The sequence below is a fragment of the Ptychodera flava genome, chromosome 5, assembly GCF_041260155.1.
Source record: "Ptychodera flava strain L36383 chromosome 5, AS_Pfla_20210202, whole genome shotgun sequence".
Taxonomy (NCBI): domain Eukaryota; kingdom Metazoa; phylum Hemichordata; class Enteropneusta; family Ptychoderidae; genus Ptychodera; species Ptychodera flava.
The window spans coordinates 16,694,881-16,711,258 of record NC_091932.1 but is presented as its reverse complement, the minus strand read 5'-3'; the positions used below and the strand labels follow the sequence as shown (position 1 = coordinate 16,711,258).

At 36.3% G+C, this 16,378-nt stretch overlaps 1 protein-coding gene across 1 annotated transcript in view; it reads right to left on the bottom strand.

The window, feature by feature from the left end:
* LOC139133149 (short transient receptor potential channel 7-like) overlaps positions 1 to 16,378 on the bottom strand; it is a 32,416-nt gene that overhangs the window by 15,501 nt on the left and 537 nt on the right. The window contains exons 2-4 of the mRNA XM_070699576.1: positions 14,225 to 14,355; positions 3,389 to 3,889; positions 433 to 799 (exon numbers count right to left, since the gene is read on the bottom strand). Coding sequence (XP_070555677.1) covers positions 433 to 799; positions 3,389 to 3,889; positions 14,225 to 14,355 — 999 coding nt within the window. The remainder of the gene's footprint in view (positions 1 to 432; positions 800 to 3,388; positions 3,890 to 14,224; positions 14,356 to 16,378) is intronic.

The following is a 16,378-nucleotide window of genomic DNA, read 5'->3' as shown; positions in this document are numbered from 1 at the left end:
GTCTGCGATGTACCGGACGCAGATTGCTGACGCGAGAAGTCCCGCCTGTTCGCCGCAGACGTTACTGCCCGCTGACTGACCGTCCAGCAGCTCTGAACAAACTATTGAACATCGCTCGTGTATGAATGCCCACATGCTTGTAGCAGCGATAAAAATTGCATATGAGCACATTTGATTTAATAGACTAAGTGTAACCCCACATTTCCCTCTGCTTCAAAGCCCTCCCACTTTTCGGGCTCGGACAGAACATCGTAGGCAAAGCTTTGTTGTCATACAGAGGTCGCAATTTTGGAAAAAAAGTCCCCGGAAATAAACAACAATTGATGACGTATAACGTGCCGTATCAGACTGATGTTTACGTTCCACGTCACGACGCGTCAGAGGAGACACCGATACGGTCATGGGTATATGATAAAAGTCAATAACACTCACCTACGACGAATACCACAATGAGTATCTCCCAACAGGTCGGTAATACAGGAGTTACCTCAGCCGGGCTAGCAGGAACGTCATCCTCGTGCTCCGGATGTAACATGAAGTCAACGAAATGCAAGGCAAGTAAACACAAGAAGACGGACTGAGAGGTGAAGTCGGTTAGAAATCTGATGTAGGGTATGCTGAGCAAGTTTCCCGGTGAACGGTCCGGAGCCACGATGTAACAAAGGGTGATTATTGGGAAGAGCGCCATCACGAGGACAGAATAGGCCATTCGCTTGGCCGTGGTGAGTTTCCGCCATTTTGACAGGCCGCTGTACCAGTGTTCTACCAGGTGTTGTTGGCAGTGTGGGTGGGCAACAAACTATGATGGAAATAATTAGTATGTTTAGAATTAAAACGAGGCAAACGATGAATTTTCACTGCAGGAGTAACATCAGACTGTCTGGTCAGAGGTCGAGTAAAATAGAAAATCTGGGAAGTTTTAATGCCAATCTGCATCGTTTTGCTCAAGTTCTCGTTCCTGCATGATGTAGTTTAGGACCTTAGCTCCGTCTTTTGGCTTTCGTCCATGGACGAGGGTTATAACATAGGGGCCTCAGGCTCCGATGATGACGATCAGGTGGTGGTGATGATGATGATTAAATATTTAAAAATGAAGAAAAATAAAAATATATTCGAACTCAGTAAAGTTGTTGTTGTTGTTATTGTTGTTGATAGTATTTGTAGAAAAGAACAAAGTATGCGCTGCAAATTCAATACAGCCAAACTATACACATGCACTGCAAAATTCAATACAGGCTTTATACTATACACATGCGCTGCAAAATTCAATACAGCCTAACTTTACCGATTGAAAGGAAAGTGTGTGGCAATGAAGTGACATCCCTTGGGTAAAGTTAGGCTGTATTGAATTTTGCAGCGCATGTGTATAGCATGGAGGTAGCTTACCTCCATGTGTACAGTAAGGCTGTATTGAATTTTGCAGTGCATAATTTGTTCTTTTCTGCAAATACTATCAACTACAACAATAACAACAACAACAACAACTTTACTGAGTCCAAATATATTTTGTGTTTTCTTCATTTTTAATGTTTAATCATCATCATCATCACCATCTGATCATCATCATCATCGGAGCCTGAGGCCCCTATGGTCATAAGACGGAGTCGAGGTCCTAGATTTTGCATGATGCATATGCATATTGCAGTTACATGGAATTGTGCAGAATATGCAATACCTTTGCATACAAATGATTGCTTGTCCATTGACGAAAACCCAGTTGTTAAAAGTATACTGTCACCTGTTCCAATTTTGCAACAGTTACCGTGGAAAGAGAAAATCTAACAATCACAAATTTTAAGTGGGTGGCCGCTTTTTAAAAACAGCGCCCTCGCATGGGCATTTTGAATACCAAGGAACGCCCCTTTTACCGTATATGGGCATATTTAGATTACAGGTGACCGTATACCTTTAACCGATGACATTACCGGTAGAAATAACACTTGTACTGACACGGTGTTGACGAGTTGATTTCTCGCACTCATTCGCGAACAATAAAGTGCAAAAAACTGGGCGGCACAAACGTATCAAAGCTGATGAAAAGTACTCAAAAAGTTACAGGTAATGCCGCCGGATGCCGAATGGTCCTTCAAAAATCTATTTCCCGTGCACTTACCTTAAGGAAAGACGAATCATAAAACACTTTTTAGAAAAACAATTAGTGACAAAAGGTGCTGAGCCTAGGGTTGTTTTAATTATTCAATAAATTATAGTAGCTTGCATTTTATAAGCTTGTCTGTCATTCACAAACGAACGAAGATTAACGAAAGCTGCACTTTGTGTGTGATTTTTTGTACAAGTATGTCAGCGACTTTTAGCGTGAAGAAGTCTCACTTCGGGTTTCAATGTTATGATAACGTTGAACGTTCAATTAGTAATGATTTCAACAACACGACACGAAACGACTCTTCATCGCTTTAGTCTGATACAAGAGGTCGTCATTAATCTCAAATAGGGTAAAGGGTTTCCGTTTTTCAGGAAAATATATTTCAGTACGTAATATATGTATGAAACAAAACAGGGGGCCTTTTTTCCTCCTTAAAGTTGCAAAATACATTCTTCGTTTAAGGCTACGAGAGACATTATTTTGTTCAACGAGGCATTCCATGTGTTATCTATCAGAAGAGAAGTGCTGTAAATTATACATTCCACGGACTAGAAAGAGTTCACAGGGGATAAATGAAATAATTATTACTTTTATATGTATCATTTAATAGGCAACATGAATAACCTTAAAAGTTGTGTAAACGAAATTGCTGTTTATTCCTGATGGGAGATGGAAATTATGCAGGTATGTTCTCTACCTCATTAAATTAGCTGCTGAATTGTTTTTTATGATATGAATTTCAAAAATGTGTCCTTAATTTGACAGAAAAAAGATAAATCATATTTGGAAATGTAATCTTAATTTCATTAAAACCTTTCATTTTCATTTTACTTCGAAATATTCGTGATTCGGTTTATAAGTGACAAAGCCTTTATAACTTATATACAAACGGAGCATTTCATTTCATTTAAGGTAGTATGCGCCTCGAAAGTGTAATTAAATTTTTGCTTAAACTTTGTTCTGTGGAACTTTAAATCATTCTTTCACCGAATCGAAAATAAAACTCAGAGGTCACCTCGCAAAGTTAGAGAAACAAGCTACCTAACATATACTGATATTTGAAATTCAATATGACCGCCATCCCTGTGTTAACTCGAAGGGGAAAATAAAATGTCCCATTTTCGAAAAAAGGAGGGAGCTTTTCTTTCTTACTCCAAGTCCTGTAAATGAGCCCCTCGCAAGTGGTAGATCAGAATAGAACTTTAAAAATTTTAGAGTTTAATATCTGTGCCAAAGGCGCATTCTACCGTTTATAGTGGTATTGTTTATTTAGCATACTAGTACCTTCTTTTGGTCATGTTTTATCGCCTTTTTCACTTTCAGAGGTTCCATGAAATCACCTTGGAAATCTTCACGTGACCATGTTTTAGGGTCGTGGGTCATGACTACGAGCTGTTCCTCGCTGTTGCGGACGAAGCCGAGCAGGCTGGCGGCAAATCGTTCACACCGCGTCGACAACTCTTCGTACTGGAACCGGAACTCGAAATTGCTCCCGCTCAGCCGTCGCATCTCGGAGCTCAGCTCGAAGGCTCGTCCGATCGGATCGGCGGCGGTCAGGGAGATGTACGCCTCACTGGTGATAGCCTGGTACACTGCAATAGTGCCAACCGAATGCTCCAACGTGTACTCTTCCGAGTAGAATTCGTACGAAGAAGGGTCCTTCACTTCGGCGCCATATTCCAGCAGAATCTTTAGTATGTCGTAGTTGTTCAACTGGGCAGCCAGGACAGCTGGCGTGACGTCAGCAGCAATTTCGCCCGTTCTGCATCGACAATAGAGACCCGCCTGAGTACGGAAAAGAGCCAAAAAACAGAGAAACAAAATATCTTGAATGATGTGGTGGACCACGGATATCAATGTCCTCTTTTTCATTACAATTCCATAGGTACATAGCCATGAATCTTATTCAGGGAAAACTGTAGAAGTCAATTTGCTTCTGCACATTTTGGGTGTAAACGGACATTTGCTAAAGTCATGATTTTGAATAAAACCGTCTCGTAATTTTTAAGGGTCGAACATTAGATCCTAGGAGTCATCGTGGTCAAAAATGGGCGGGAGGGCGGTAGTCAGCAGCGCAAAAAATTCTGAAAAATGATTGTATAATATTCAAAAGAGGGTTGGCTGTTCAAAAAGAGCCTACATTTTTGGAAGAAAGTATATGTACCATGCGAATCTATTAACGTTGTCAAATTTTGAACAAAATACAAATGGAATATAGACGATTTGGACGTCACATCCCTAGCTTGTAATCATATGGTTGGACAACATGGGAAGTTGACGCGTCACGTGACATAATGTACAGTGTAACACTGAAACTTTAGAAGACGGTACAGTACGACCACTCCGAACCACGTGAACGTATATGTATCTACTCTGTCGTTTATATATATATATAGAGAGAGAGAGAGAGAGAGAGAGAGAGAGAGAGAGAGAGAGAGAGAGAGAGATAATGTATAGAGAGAGATAGATTACTTTCAAAACGATAGAAGTATTCTATCGTGTAAAATTGATAGATAGATAGATAGATAGATAGATTACTTTCAAAACGACAGAAGTACTCTGTCGTGTATAGATAGATAGATAGATAGATAGATAGATAGATAGATAGATAGATAGACAGATAGATAGATTACTTTCAAAACGATAGAAGAATAGCAATATAGGCATTTTATGTACGACAATTAACATTATCTAGGATTCATAGTGTTATGTAGTATATATGTTTGTGTATTCTGATGACAGAAATATCATTTCGGTTTATCAACATTTCATGTTTATCAATTTATTTATATCACAGGCAACTGAAATGCCAGTATGATAAATGTACTTGCTCTTTGGTTAGGCTTGAACATGACACAGTAGAATGAACTTAGAAGTCTTTCTCAAGGGTCTACCTGCCCTACATATCAATTTTTGAAACACGAGAAACACCTGCCGCACTTATAATTTTCCGCCCGAACACCTTTACGCTAATCGAGCCCAGCGCAACAGATGACCTAGCCTCTTCATAAACAATAGAGACCGCCAGTTGCTCAAATAATTTATAAAGCAATACGCCGTGAATTCATAGTCACAAAGGCCTTAACTAACTCCAGACTCAACTGGAAAATGACATATATACCATAAGAAGTATGATCATATATATATATATATATATATATATATATATATATATATATATATATATATATATATATATATATATATATATATATATATTATCGAAGTATACAGATGTCCTCGCCTTGTGGGAAATTACAGTGCTAAAGCAGAGCGTTATAAATAATAACACAAATTTAATACTTCAAGTAAAAAGCAATAATATATGAAACTTAAGTTTCATGCATCCTGCAATCTTCAGACAGAACTGCAAAGGATTAGTAGTTAAAAAGGCGTAGAGCTAAGAATCCTTTCACTTCTGTCCGAAGATTGCAGAATGCATGACACTTAAGTAACAGATATAATTACTCATAATTTCTCTCTACTTGAAGGAGTTGTGTTATATATATATATATATATATATATATATATATATATATATGTGTGTGTGTGTGTGTGTGTGTGTGTGTGTGTGTGTGCGTGTGTGTGTGTGTGTGTGTGTGTGTCTGTGTCTGTGTCTGTGTCTGTGTCTGTGTCTGAGTACAAGACATCCGACAAACAAACACATGCGTCTAATCGTTAAAAGCTATATGTCGATATAAGTGGTAGTTCCGATATTCAGGCACATTCGAAATAAATTATATTCCAAAACGAGTGAGAGCTTCCTACGTCATCTGTCAACCTGTCTCATGACAAACAGTAGAATTTTTAAGTCATAACAAGAATGAATACAATTCATGTACTATCTATAGACATTTTACGGTACGACCATTCTTTTGATAAAGCACTAATACGCTTTTAATATTTATTCTCTGTTTGATGATATATGTGAGATGATGCTGAATTTTAATACACTCCCCAGGTCGTGAATATACTGCGGCAACGATAATTGTGTTTGAATATTTTACCGAGAACAATTTGTGCCTTCAAAACATATTCACCACAGGCTGCAAAGACCACTTTTCCATAGATTGAAAAGGCGAAAAATAGCTCTGTTTTAAAGCGCTTCACACTTAGAATACTATGATTGTAGTCCTATCAAGTCCATACCGAGGTTTCTTTTCTCCCAAGATTACGTTATTAAAAGTAATGTAACTTGGGTAAAATTGTCACTTATCTATGGAAACTCAAACTGAAATGACACCATATTAGTATACATGAATGTACAAAACGTTGCAAATACGGTGTTCTACATGTAGTTATTTTCACAATGCTTATCCCGCAAGGGAATAGAAACAATTTGACGAGAAGAGAAATACTTTTACCGTTTGTCCCAAGTGAGGTCAAGTGCATTGGGAAATAGCTCATACAAATTGAATCGCAATGTTTGTACCCGCTGTCGTCTGATCAGTAAATTGAGGCATAGACCCTCGAGGGTCTATGATTGAGGTGTACTACGCCCTCTCAATTGCAATTAGGCAAAAAAAAAATAAATTGTGCTGTTCCGATAACATGGCTTTCAAAAATAGGGTAAGTAGGTCGGCAGGAATTTTTTTTGCAAAAATATTTTTATTTTTTAAAAATGCATTTTTCAGGGGTTTAGGACGGTCAAACACTGGCCACAACATTTCAAGAAAAATGTATCATGGGAAAAAACATAAAAGGCATCTTCGTTCAACCAAAAATCAAATGCGAAATAACAAACGCGTGATTTTACGGGTTTTTTTCTTTCTTTTTCGTTCCTTCCGTGTTAACAAAGCTCTAGAAATTTTAGAGTCGGCAGGTAAAAGAAAGGGTAGGTCGGGTCATTAGAACAGCACATTTTTTTGGTTCGGCCTCAGGGGCAAAATTAACCTTCAATTTTGTTTCAGATCTATAGTATCTTGGAAAGCTCGTGACGCAAGATGATCAATTACCTGAAATCATATGACTCTTTTGATTACCTGTAGTGCTTTTACTCGAATTTTCGGCATTTTTAATTGAATAAAACAATATTACGTTCTATTCTCGACCAATGAAGCATGTTGATAAACATGGCATTAACTTAAGGTGGCATGCAGAGTTACACTGCGTATTTTACTTAAAATCCCTTTTTCTGCGAAGATTCCTTCGATTTTTATAATTTGTTAACACAAGATTCAGATATTGGTTAGGTTCACATTTTAGCGTAACAAGTAGTCGGAAGTTGAATTGGGTGAGGAAAGAGTGTATATTTATGGAAATTTATGCAAATCACCCGATGTCCTGGCTCCTTTTTTTCTCCCCTATGCAACACTTCAAAAACATGTAACTCGACTCTGGCTGAGTTAAATCTTGTGAAATTTTCATATTATATTATTTAAATACACATAGCAAAACGTAATTATGTTTGGAAATAAAGTTCTTACCAGTACATTTTGAATGAAAGTCATTTCAATTTTGCTTGTCACAATTTTAATCACTTTTTGAACGTCAGTCTTTCAACCCCTGACATTTAAGAATGAGAATAGATAATGCAAAACAAAATTGTCAATTTTTCTCTACATATACTCTAGTTGCAAGTGAGATATTAAATTTCATAAAGTAATATCAAGTTTTTGATTCTAATCATTCTTTTATCATTAATACCCGAATCGATGTTTTCTTCCCTAAATATGTATATACTCTTCATCCTTCGAGTAAACTATTGCTTCCACACTAAACTTTAGATTCTCTGCTTTTTGAAAATATATAGTACAAGGGGGTTTTCATGTCATCTTAGATAAGAAATGTAGCTTTGAAAATAGCGTGTTGGTCAAGTGCAACGCCACCGTAATTACTGACATAATGCACGGCGTAGGATATGCATGTGTTACTATCAACACATGAATTCTACTTGGCACTAAAATTAACTTGCAAGCAGTAACATTTAAACATCAATACACGCATAGTTTGGTGACAAGCTGATGGTAGACATATTCAAATTATTGTCGAGTAGACACAGAAACTATGAAAGTCTGTCATCGAGGCGCATCCTTCCATAAGTCAAGCTTCCCTTTCTTCTCTGAGTACACTTGCTTCATTCTGTTTATTGCCCCGACACAAGGATCCGCTTCGGCGTAAATTTGTGCACAGGTGCGCAGAAGACGAACAATGTGAATGTCACGGCTCGGCTAACAGCTGATCTGCAGAGCAGTAAACCAGGCCGACCAGGTGGCAGATGACACTGCGCTTACTCTGACATGGGCACGTATTTATGAACTGGAAGGCGTAACCACAGAATATGCCTCCTGGGGGTTAGTTTTGCTAAGCCAAAAAAAATGCGTTTGTGTATACATTCTGTAAAGGGATGGAGTTATTTGACGCCTAATCTTATCAGGGCTCGAAATTAATTAACGGTAGTCCCGTGTCCACAGACTACCAACTTTACCCTGGGGCTACCAAAGTGCATGAAATGGTAGCCCACACGGACTACCAAAGCCTGGGACAAATGCTTGACGTGCGATGCCCGTCACTTTGGGACGAGCTAAATGCAGTCAACATGCAGTTTCATTTGTTTGAAGCAATTACCCTTTCATCTGTGAAGAGTTTTTTACCTGGTGACTATTACAATTTTCACTGCTATGTTATTGTTTTCACAAGATGCAGAGCGTTTGATACCAGAATGTTGAATTGCTTTTCCGTGTGCAGTCTTTGCATGCCAGTTCCCACTATGCTGTTGATCGGCAGCATACAAGACGTACTTGTGTCAAGTTTTGGTGTTTTGATGCTGAAATTTCACAAAACTGCCACTTCTGTATTCAGAGATTGTGTTATCAGTTTGATTTGAAATAGTAATATAAAACACTGTGTCAGACAAGCTTGGAAATCGTGGCTGAGTTGCGCTGTCTTTTATCTATGGTTGTCGATCAGTATCAATTACAGTCTGTATGGAGAGACTCGGTTGTAACAAGGCATGCCAGTTCATAAAGATCATAAAAATATATTTTTCTTTGTTTTTCTTTACTCAAGTTACTAGTTCTTTGGATGTATAAGCCGATTTTGAAAGTGATCGAAAGAGTTAAAAATGTACATAAATTAGCATAAATTTAGTTCGTGACACATAACATAAGGTTTCTTGAGTGGAAGCCCCTATAGTTTTACTGCTTTTTTGTGTTGCTGAACCAGGGCTTATACTTGGACAAGTACAGTATCCCTAAACTAAAATATGCATGGACTACCAGCCATTGTCACTGGGCTACCAACTTCAGAAAATGGTAGCCCAAGTGGACTACCAGGGTAAAAAGTTAATTTCGAGCCCTGATCTTATGCATCGCTAGGCACACCGACGCATCGTGATTAATTTTTTTGGAGCGGCGACGTGAACTCATCGCTTTATCATGCCATATTAAGACGGATAATAATATCACATAAACGTTTAAATTACAATGACCCAAGTATGTTATCTTCACTCGATGCATCCGAGCGATCTTAGGAATGTCGCGATAAACAAGTTTGATTTACGCCACTGTTAGAAACAAATAATTAGTTTGAAATGCCATGCGACTTTTGTTTTACCGGAAAGAATAAACATGTGACATTTCAGACAACCGTGCCTCTTTAAAGGTATACTGTCATCTGTTCCAATTTTGCAACAGTTACCATGGAAAGAGAAAATCTAACTAATCACAGATTTTAAGCGGGTGCTCGCTTTTTTTAAACTGCGCCCTCACATATGGGCATTTGAATAACAAGGAACACCCCTTTGACCATATATGGGCATATTTAGATTACAGGTGACTGTATACCTTTAAGGACACTGAGAACACGCTTAAAGAGTACTGTGCCTTATCCTCCCGGTTATAGAAATTACCACTTGCTGCCGTCTTCAATGGAGAATAAATACAAACCATAGACCCTCGAGAATAACACACGCATTGCATTGCACCACTGTCCGAGGATTGCACTACAGCTGAGCCTGGTCTCATATAAGGCCGAACAAAAAAAATTATGCTGTTCCGATAACTCGACCTACCCTATTCTTTACCAGCCGACCCTAAACTTTTTTGAGCTACGTAAACACGGTAGTAAAAAAAAGAAAGAAAACACCGTAAAATCACGCGTTCATTGCCTGGCGTTAGATTTTTTCTTGAACGAAGATGTCTTTAATGTTTTTCCCTTTATTATTATTATTATTATTATTATTATTATTATTATTATTATTATTATTATTATTATTATTATTATTATTATTATTATTATTATTATTATTATTATTATATTTTATTTAAAGAGGGTAATCTGAGTTACAAATCAAATTGAAATTTACATCAGAGATCTCTGACACCTCGAAAAAAGTACAATAGCAAATACAATGTATATGTAAATATATACAGCAAGTGTTCAAAACAAGGATGAGTAACATCTTCATTGCAACAAAAGAAAATAAATTAATCTAAATCTGAACCGTCATTTGGAAACTTCGTCATAAGATAATCTCGCAACTTTACTTTACGAGTTGGAAAAGTTCTGCTATTTCTAATCGCAGGGGAGAATTGTATTCCGAGTACTCGCAGCACGGAAAGAGAAAGACTTTTTGACCTGTGGCAGTCTTGAATTTTGGAACACACAAATTTCCATGACTTGCATTACCTTTCATAATACGGTACAGTTTCCTCGGGGACAGATATTCGGACTCTCAAAATTTTACAATACTGTTTTTGTCTGCCAGCTATGTGAGCTCATTTTGAGGCTTGTAAAGTAAATAGGTTTTCAAGTGCTTATTGTCACGACTGCACACATTGAAATTTTTTTTAACGCGAGGATGGCGGCCATTTTGAATTTAAAGTGGTAGTTGGTCTCAAGAACCAAATTTTCAACAGTGATTCTTGGTGTTCGTTCTTGGTTTTGAAAGGAAATGGTTTAATCTGTTCATCCCCAATTCCATGTAAACAGGTCCACAAACCCCATTGATAACAATCGGTTTGGGCCATACTATGGTGGTAAAAGGGTAAAAGTTTCCTCGCGGGAAGTTTGAGTCGAGGTTTAAGTCTTTCGATTTCGAGGCACGTGTTACCTCAAATGACAAAATTTCAAGAAATCGTCGTTGGTTCAAAGTTGCAAGCCGATGCAAAGTTACAAGCAGACGATTAAGCTGAACACATGTTGACCACGGGTGACACTAATATCAATCTAACCGCATCAAGCTTGTCTTGTCATGCTTGCAAAGTTATGCCATCGTTCCTGAACTCATCTGTCATGCGAGCACACGTGGAGTGCGCTCAACTTATTACACGACATTAATGAGGTAGCCTTCCATGAGTAGGCAGTAATTTAGACAACACGAATAACTGCATCATCACAGCTGATCTCATCACTGGTGCTGTTCCCGATCTACTTTTATTCCCATTGGTTATCATTCTTTATTTTTTGTTTAAGTGTTGCGGTTGAAAAAATATTTGCAGCCTGTCGAGTCGTTTTTTTAGCTCTCACGTATTCACACGTGAGTTTATGACATGTCGCAGCGATGTCTGTCTATCTGTGTGTCTGTGTGTTTGTCTGTCCGTCTGTCTGTCCGTCTGTCTGTGCGCTCGATATCTCAAAAACTGCTCGTCAGATCAGAATCAGATCTGGTACAAAGATTCAGTTTGCAAATGGAAATAAGTGATTGTGGGTGTGGCTTGCTTACTTTTTGCTCATTGAATAATTAGTGAGTTTAGGAAAAACGGATATACATTAAGAACGACTGCACACAATTTGATGAGATTTGCTATAAACGTTGATCACACCAAGATATATCAGCCGTGAAAGATATTAAGGGGTGACATGAAAGATAATTGCTAATTTGCATATTCAATGAACATTCCTAATTAGGGATATATATCTGAATTGGCTCTATCAAAATTGACAAAACTTGGTATGTATATTGAAGATACTATGATTTAACATTATTGAAAGTCATCAAGCATTTTAACTTCAGCCAATTCCTAATTTGCATATCTAATGAACGTTCATAATTAGGGATATATATCTGTATTCACCAGACCAAAGTTGATGAAACTTGTTACATATATTGAAGATACTATGATACAACATTTTTGAAAGTCATTAAGCATTTTTTACTTTATCCAACTTTTAATTTGCATATTTAATGAACTTTTGAAGTTAGGGTTATATATTTGAGTTGACTTGACAAGAATTGATGAAACTTACAATGTACATTACAGATACTATGGTATAACATTATTGAAAGTTATTAAGCATTTTTACTTCAGCCAATTTCTTATTTTCATATTTCATGAACTTTCCTAATTAGGGATATATATCTAAATTGACTTGACCAAAGTCGACGAAACGTACTATGTACAATATAGATACAATGATATAACATTATTGAAAGTATTACTTCAGCTAATTTCTTGTTTGCATATTCAATGAACTTTCCTAATTAGGGATATATATATCTGAATTGACTTGACCAAAGTTGACGAAACTTGCTATGTATATTGAAGATACTATGATACAACATTTTTGAAAGTCATTAAGCATTTTTGACTTTATCCAACTTTTAATTTGCATATTTAATGAACTTTTGAAGTTAGGGTTATATATTTGAATTGACCAAAATTGATGAAACTTGCTATGTACATTAAAGATACTATGGTATAACATTATTGAAAGTTATTAAGCACTTTTACTTCAGCAAATCCTAATTTGCACATTTAATGAACATTTGAAATTAGGGATATATATTTGAATTGACTTGACCAGAATTGATGAAACTTATAATGTACATTACAGATGTACATTATAACATTGAAACATTGAAAGTTATTAAGCATTTTTACTTCAGCCATTTCTTATTTTCATATTTCATGAACTTTCCTAATTAGGGATATGTATCTAAATTGACTTGACCAAAGTCGACGAAACGTACTATGTACAATATAGATACAATGATATAACATTATGGAAAGTATTACTTCAGCTAATTTCTTGTTTGCATATTCAATGAACTTTCCTAATTAGGGATATGTATCTAAATTGACTTGACCAAAGTTGACGAAACTTACTATGTACAATAAAGATACTATGAAATAACATTACTGAAAGTATTAAGCATTTTTACTTCATCTAATTTCTTGTTTGCATATTCAATGAACTTTCCTAATTTGGGATATATATCTGAATTGACTTGACCAAAGTTGACGAAACTTACTATGTACAATAAAGATACTATGATATAACATTATTGAAAGTCATTAAGCATTTTTACCTAAGCAAATTCCTAATTTGCATATTAATGAGAACATGTAGTCCATTCCTAATATGCATATTTAATGAACTTTCCTAATTAGGAACTTATACTTGGATTTACTTGATCAAAGTTGGTAAAACATGCTGTGTACATCGATGATTATACCAGGTTATAACAATATTGAAAATCATTTCGCATTTTAATGGCAGCTTATTTATAATTTGCATATCTAATGAGCATTCACAGTTTGGCATATATAGCTTGAAGGACTTGACCAAAGGCGATTACACTTGCTGTATAAAGTGGTGATACAATGACACCAGTCACAGAAATTAAGTATTTTTATTTCAGCTAATTACATATTTGAATACTTAATGACCTTCAGAATTAATCTGTGGTGAAAATTGTTCATTATGTTGATCATAACACTTTCAATGAAATTACAAACATATTGCAAAGGTTCAAACTTACACATAACTGCAATATATAATGAAACACGTGAGCATTTCCAGTTCATATGTGGTTCATTCATAGCTTTAAAAAGTTAAAGTATGTCCATACGTACGCACTCTTGAACAAGTAAGAACATTTAAGCGTATGCATTACCTGCACATAATATACAACGCTACTGTAGATTACATTGCAATACATTACATTACATTACATTACATTACATTACATTACATTACATTACATTACATTGGGAAAAATCTACCTACGTACCTACGAACCTACCTACGCACATACATACATACATACATACATACATACATACATACATACATACATACAGACAGACAGACAGACAGACAGACAGACAGACAGACAGACAGACAGACAGACAGACAGACATATCATCACTGAAATTAATTGCAATATCAACTCACCGGAAGTAGTCCTCTGAGCTCGAGTGCTTTGCAAATGCTGCGTACTTCTGTCGTAAACTGCAAATTTACAGCTTGGAGCAGCGCGTCTCCAAGTTCAACAAATCTATGGCACGCCAAGATTTCCAAAATGTCTGAAAGAGAATTATGTTTGAGTGATTTTACTCTGTTAAAACACACCTCCACTCACCCGGATTTATATATTCGCTCACACCCACGTCTATTGTTGCAGCCTTGCTTTTCGTGTTTTTTTTTTAATTTTTCTGGTAAAATCGATTCCTTGGATACAGCATTGAAGTGCCCAGGCGTTACAAATGCTGGTTGATTGTAAGCTTAAGATTGCTTCGAATGGATACACCTTTAATATTCTATCAATTATAGCATCGCCTGACATCAATCTAGCACCGAAAGTTTGATGATACCAATGGTTTCTCTGCGGTGATTTTTTTGAATACAAGGTGAGGTACCAGTCTACATAGTAACCAATACTGAAGTTAATGTGTGACGCAACCTCTTATCTCCTTCTCGTGCGATCTTGAACCAACCTTCAGACTCCTTGGCCACGTGAAGAACGCTTTGAGGTAAAACGTTTACAAGAGGGAGTTACGAATGCAAGAACCTTCTGTGAGAGTCAAAATATCCCATCCCCATTACCACCCCGCAACGCCAGGGTTATAATTGCACACAACAAGACCAAGTGCCTTGATGGTCTACAACATGAAAAAATGTGTTAAAAATAGACTATGCTATGTAAACGATCGGGCACCCATTATTATATGCACACAATCATTAATAAAATGGCTTTCAGAAAAGCGAATTTATGCTTCAGTACTGAGATGATAAGACTGTTTAACGACCACAGGGTTGCACTCAATAACAGCTACGGTTGACTTCACCCTTGAAGATAATTGCATCTCTTTGTAAAAATGAGGCATGTGAATTAAATTTATGACAGGAATGGTTGTTACCGTATATGAAGAATACTATAGACAACAGGTGAAATTCACTGTTTATAAGTATCTACCAGTAGATGTAGCAGATGTACAGTAAAAGATACAAGATACAAGGCCACGAAGACAAATATTATATATATATATATATATATATATATATATATATATATATATATATATATATATATATATATATATTGGGATATTATGTATGTGAGGATGTGGTATGGGTGTCTGTATGTATATATGTGTGAGTGTGTGCATACATGTGTATGTAATATGTATACAGTCCTTTGTGTAATTTTGTATCTTGAAGATTGGAAGTAGTAACAAGGTTATATCCGCATCTTTATATATCTATATACATATTTATATATATATATATATATATATATATATATATATATATATATATATATATATATATATATATATATATATATTTAAAGTACTGTAAACAATAAACTTCAGAATACATTTTAATTTGACTACAGTTTATGTTCGATGTACCGTAGAACTGAATCATCGAGGGACCGTCTCAAATGCAGCTGAAACTTACAAAGCGAAATGCGTTTCCGATAAAGGAAGGTTTCAGGTCTGACAATTCTGTTCAATTGACGATCTTAACATTTTCTCTTGTGTTTCAATTCAACTTAAAGTCCATCTTTGATATACATTTTGATCACTTAAGTCCGTCCAGTGTGCCATTAACTTGACAAAGTCGTACGGTTACATTTCTAATTCAATGGCTTTACAAAACAGTACCTTGTACATTCTATCAGGTGTCAACACTTCACATGCACCATTAAACTTTCGATTCAAGAAAAACGGGTTTTGTTTCGGGAACGAATTTCGTTTGCCGGGCCTATGCGAAAATCTTAGCCCGCCTCTTGTTGCATTCTTTTACTCTTGTCAGACACGATCTGCTTCATTCAATGCTGAACAAAAATTCAAACTCGTAGGATACTAATGGGTCTTTTGTTATTTTCGCCAAAACATAAACGACATTTTGATAAATTTTATGTCAAAGCGTAAGTGACATCGTGAAATATTTGCATAAGTGCCGTTACATTCCTGCTATTTTGACAGGCATCAAGACATGTTTTATATAAATTTTCGCGATGAAATTAAATTGAAACATAAGGTTTAATATATACAAGTCAAAGTTGGAAAATGTGTCTAGTAACATGATTTCGAAAAATCG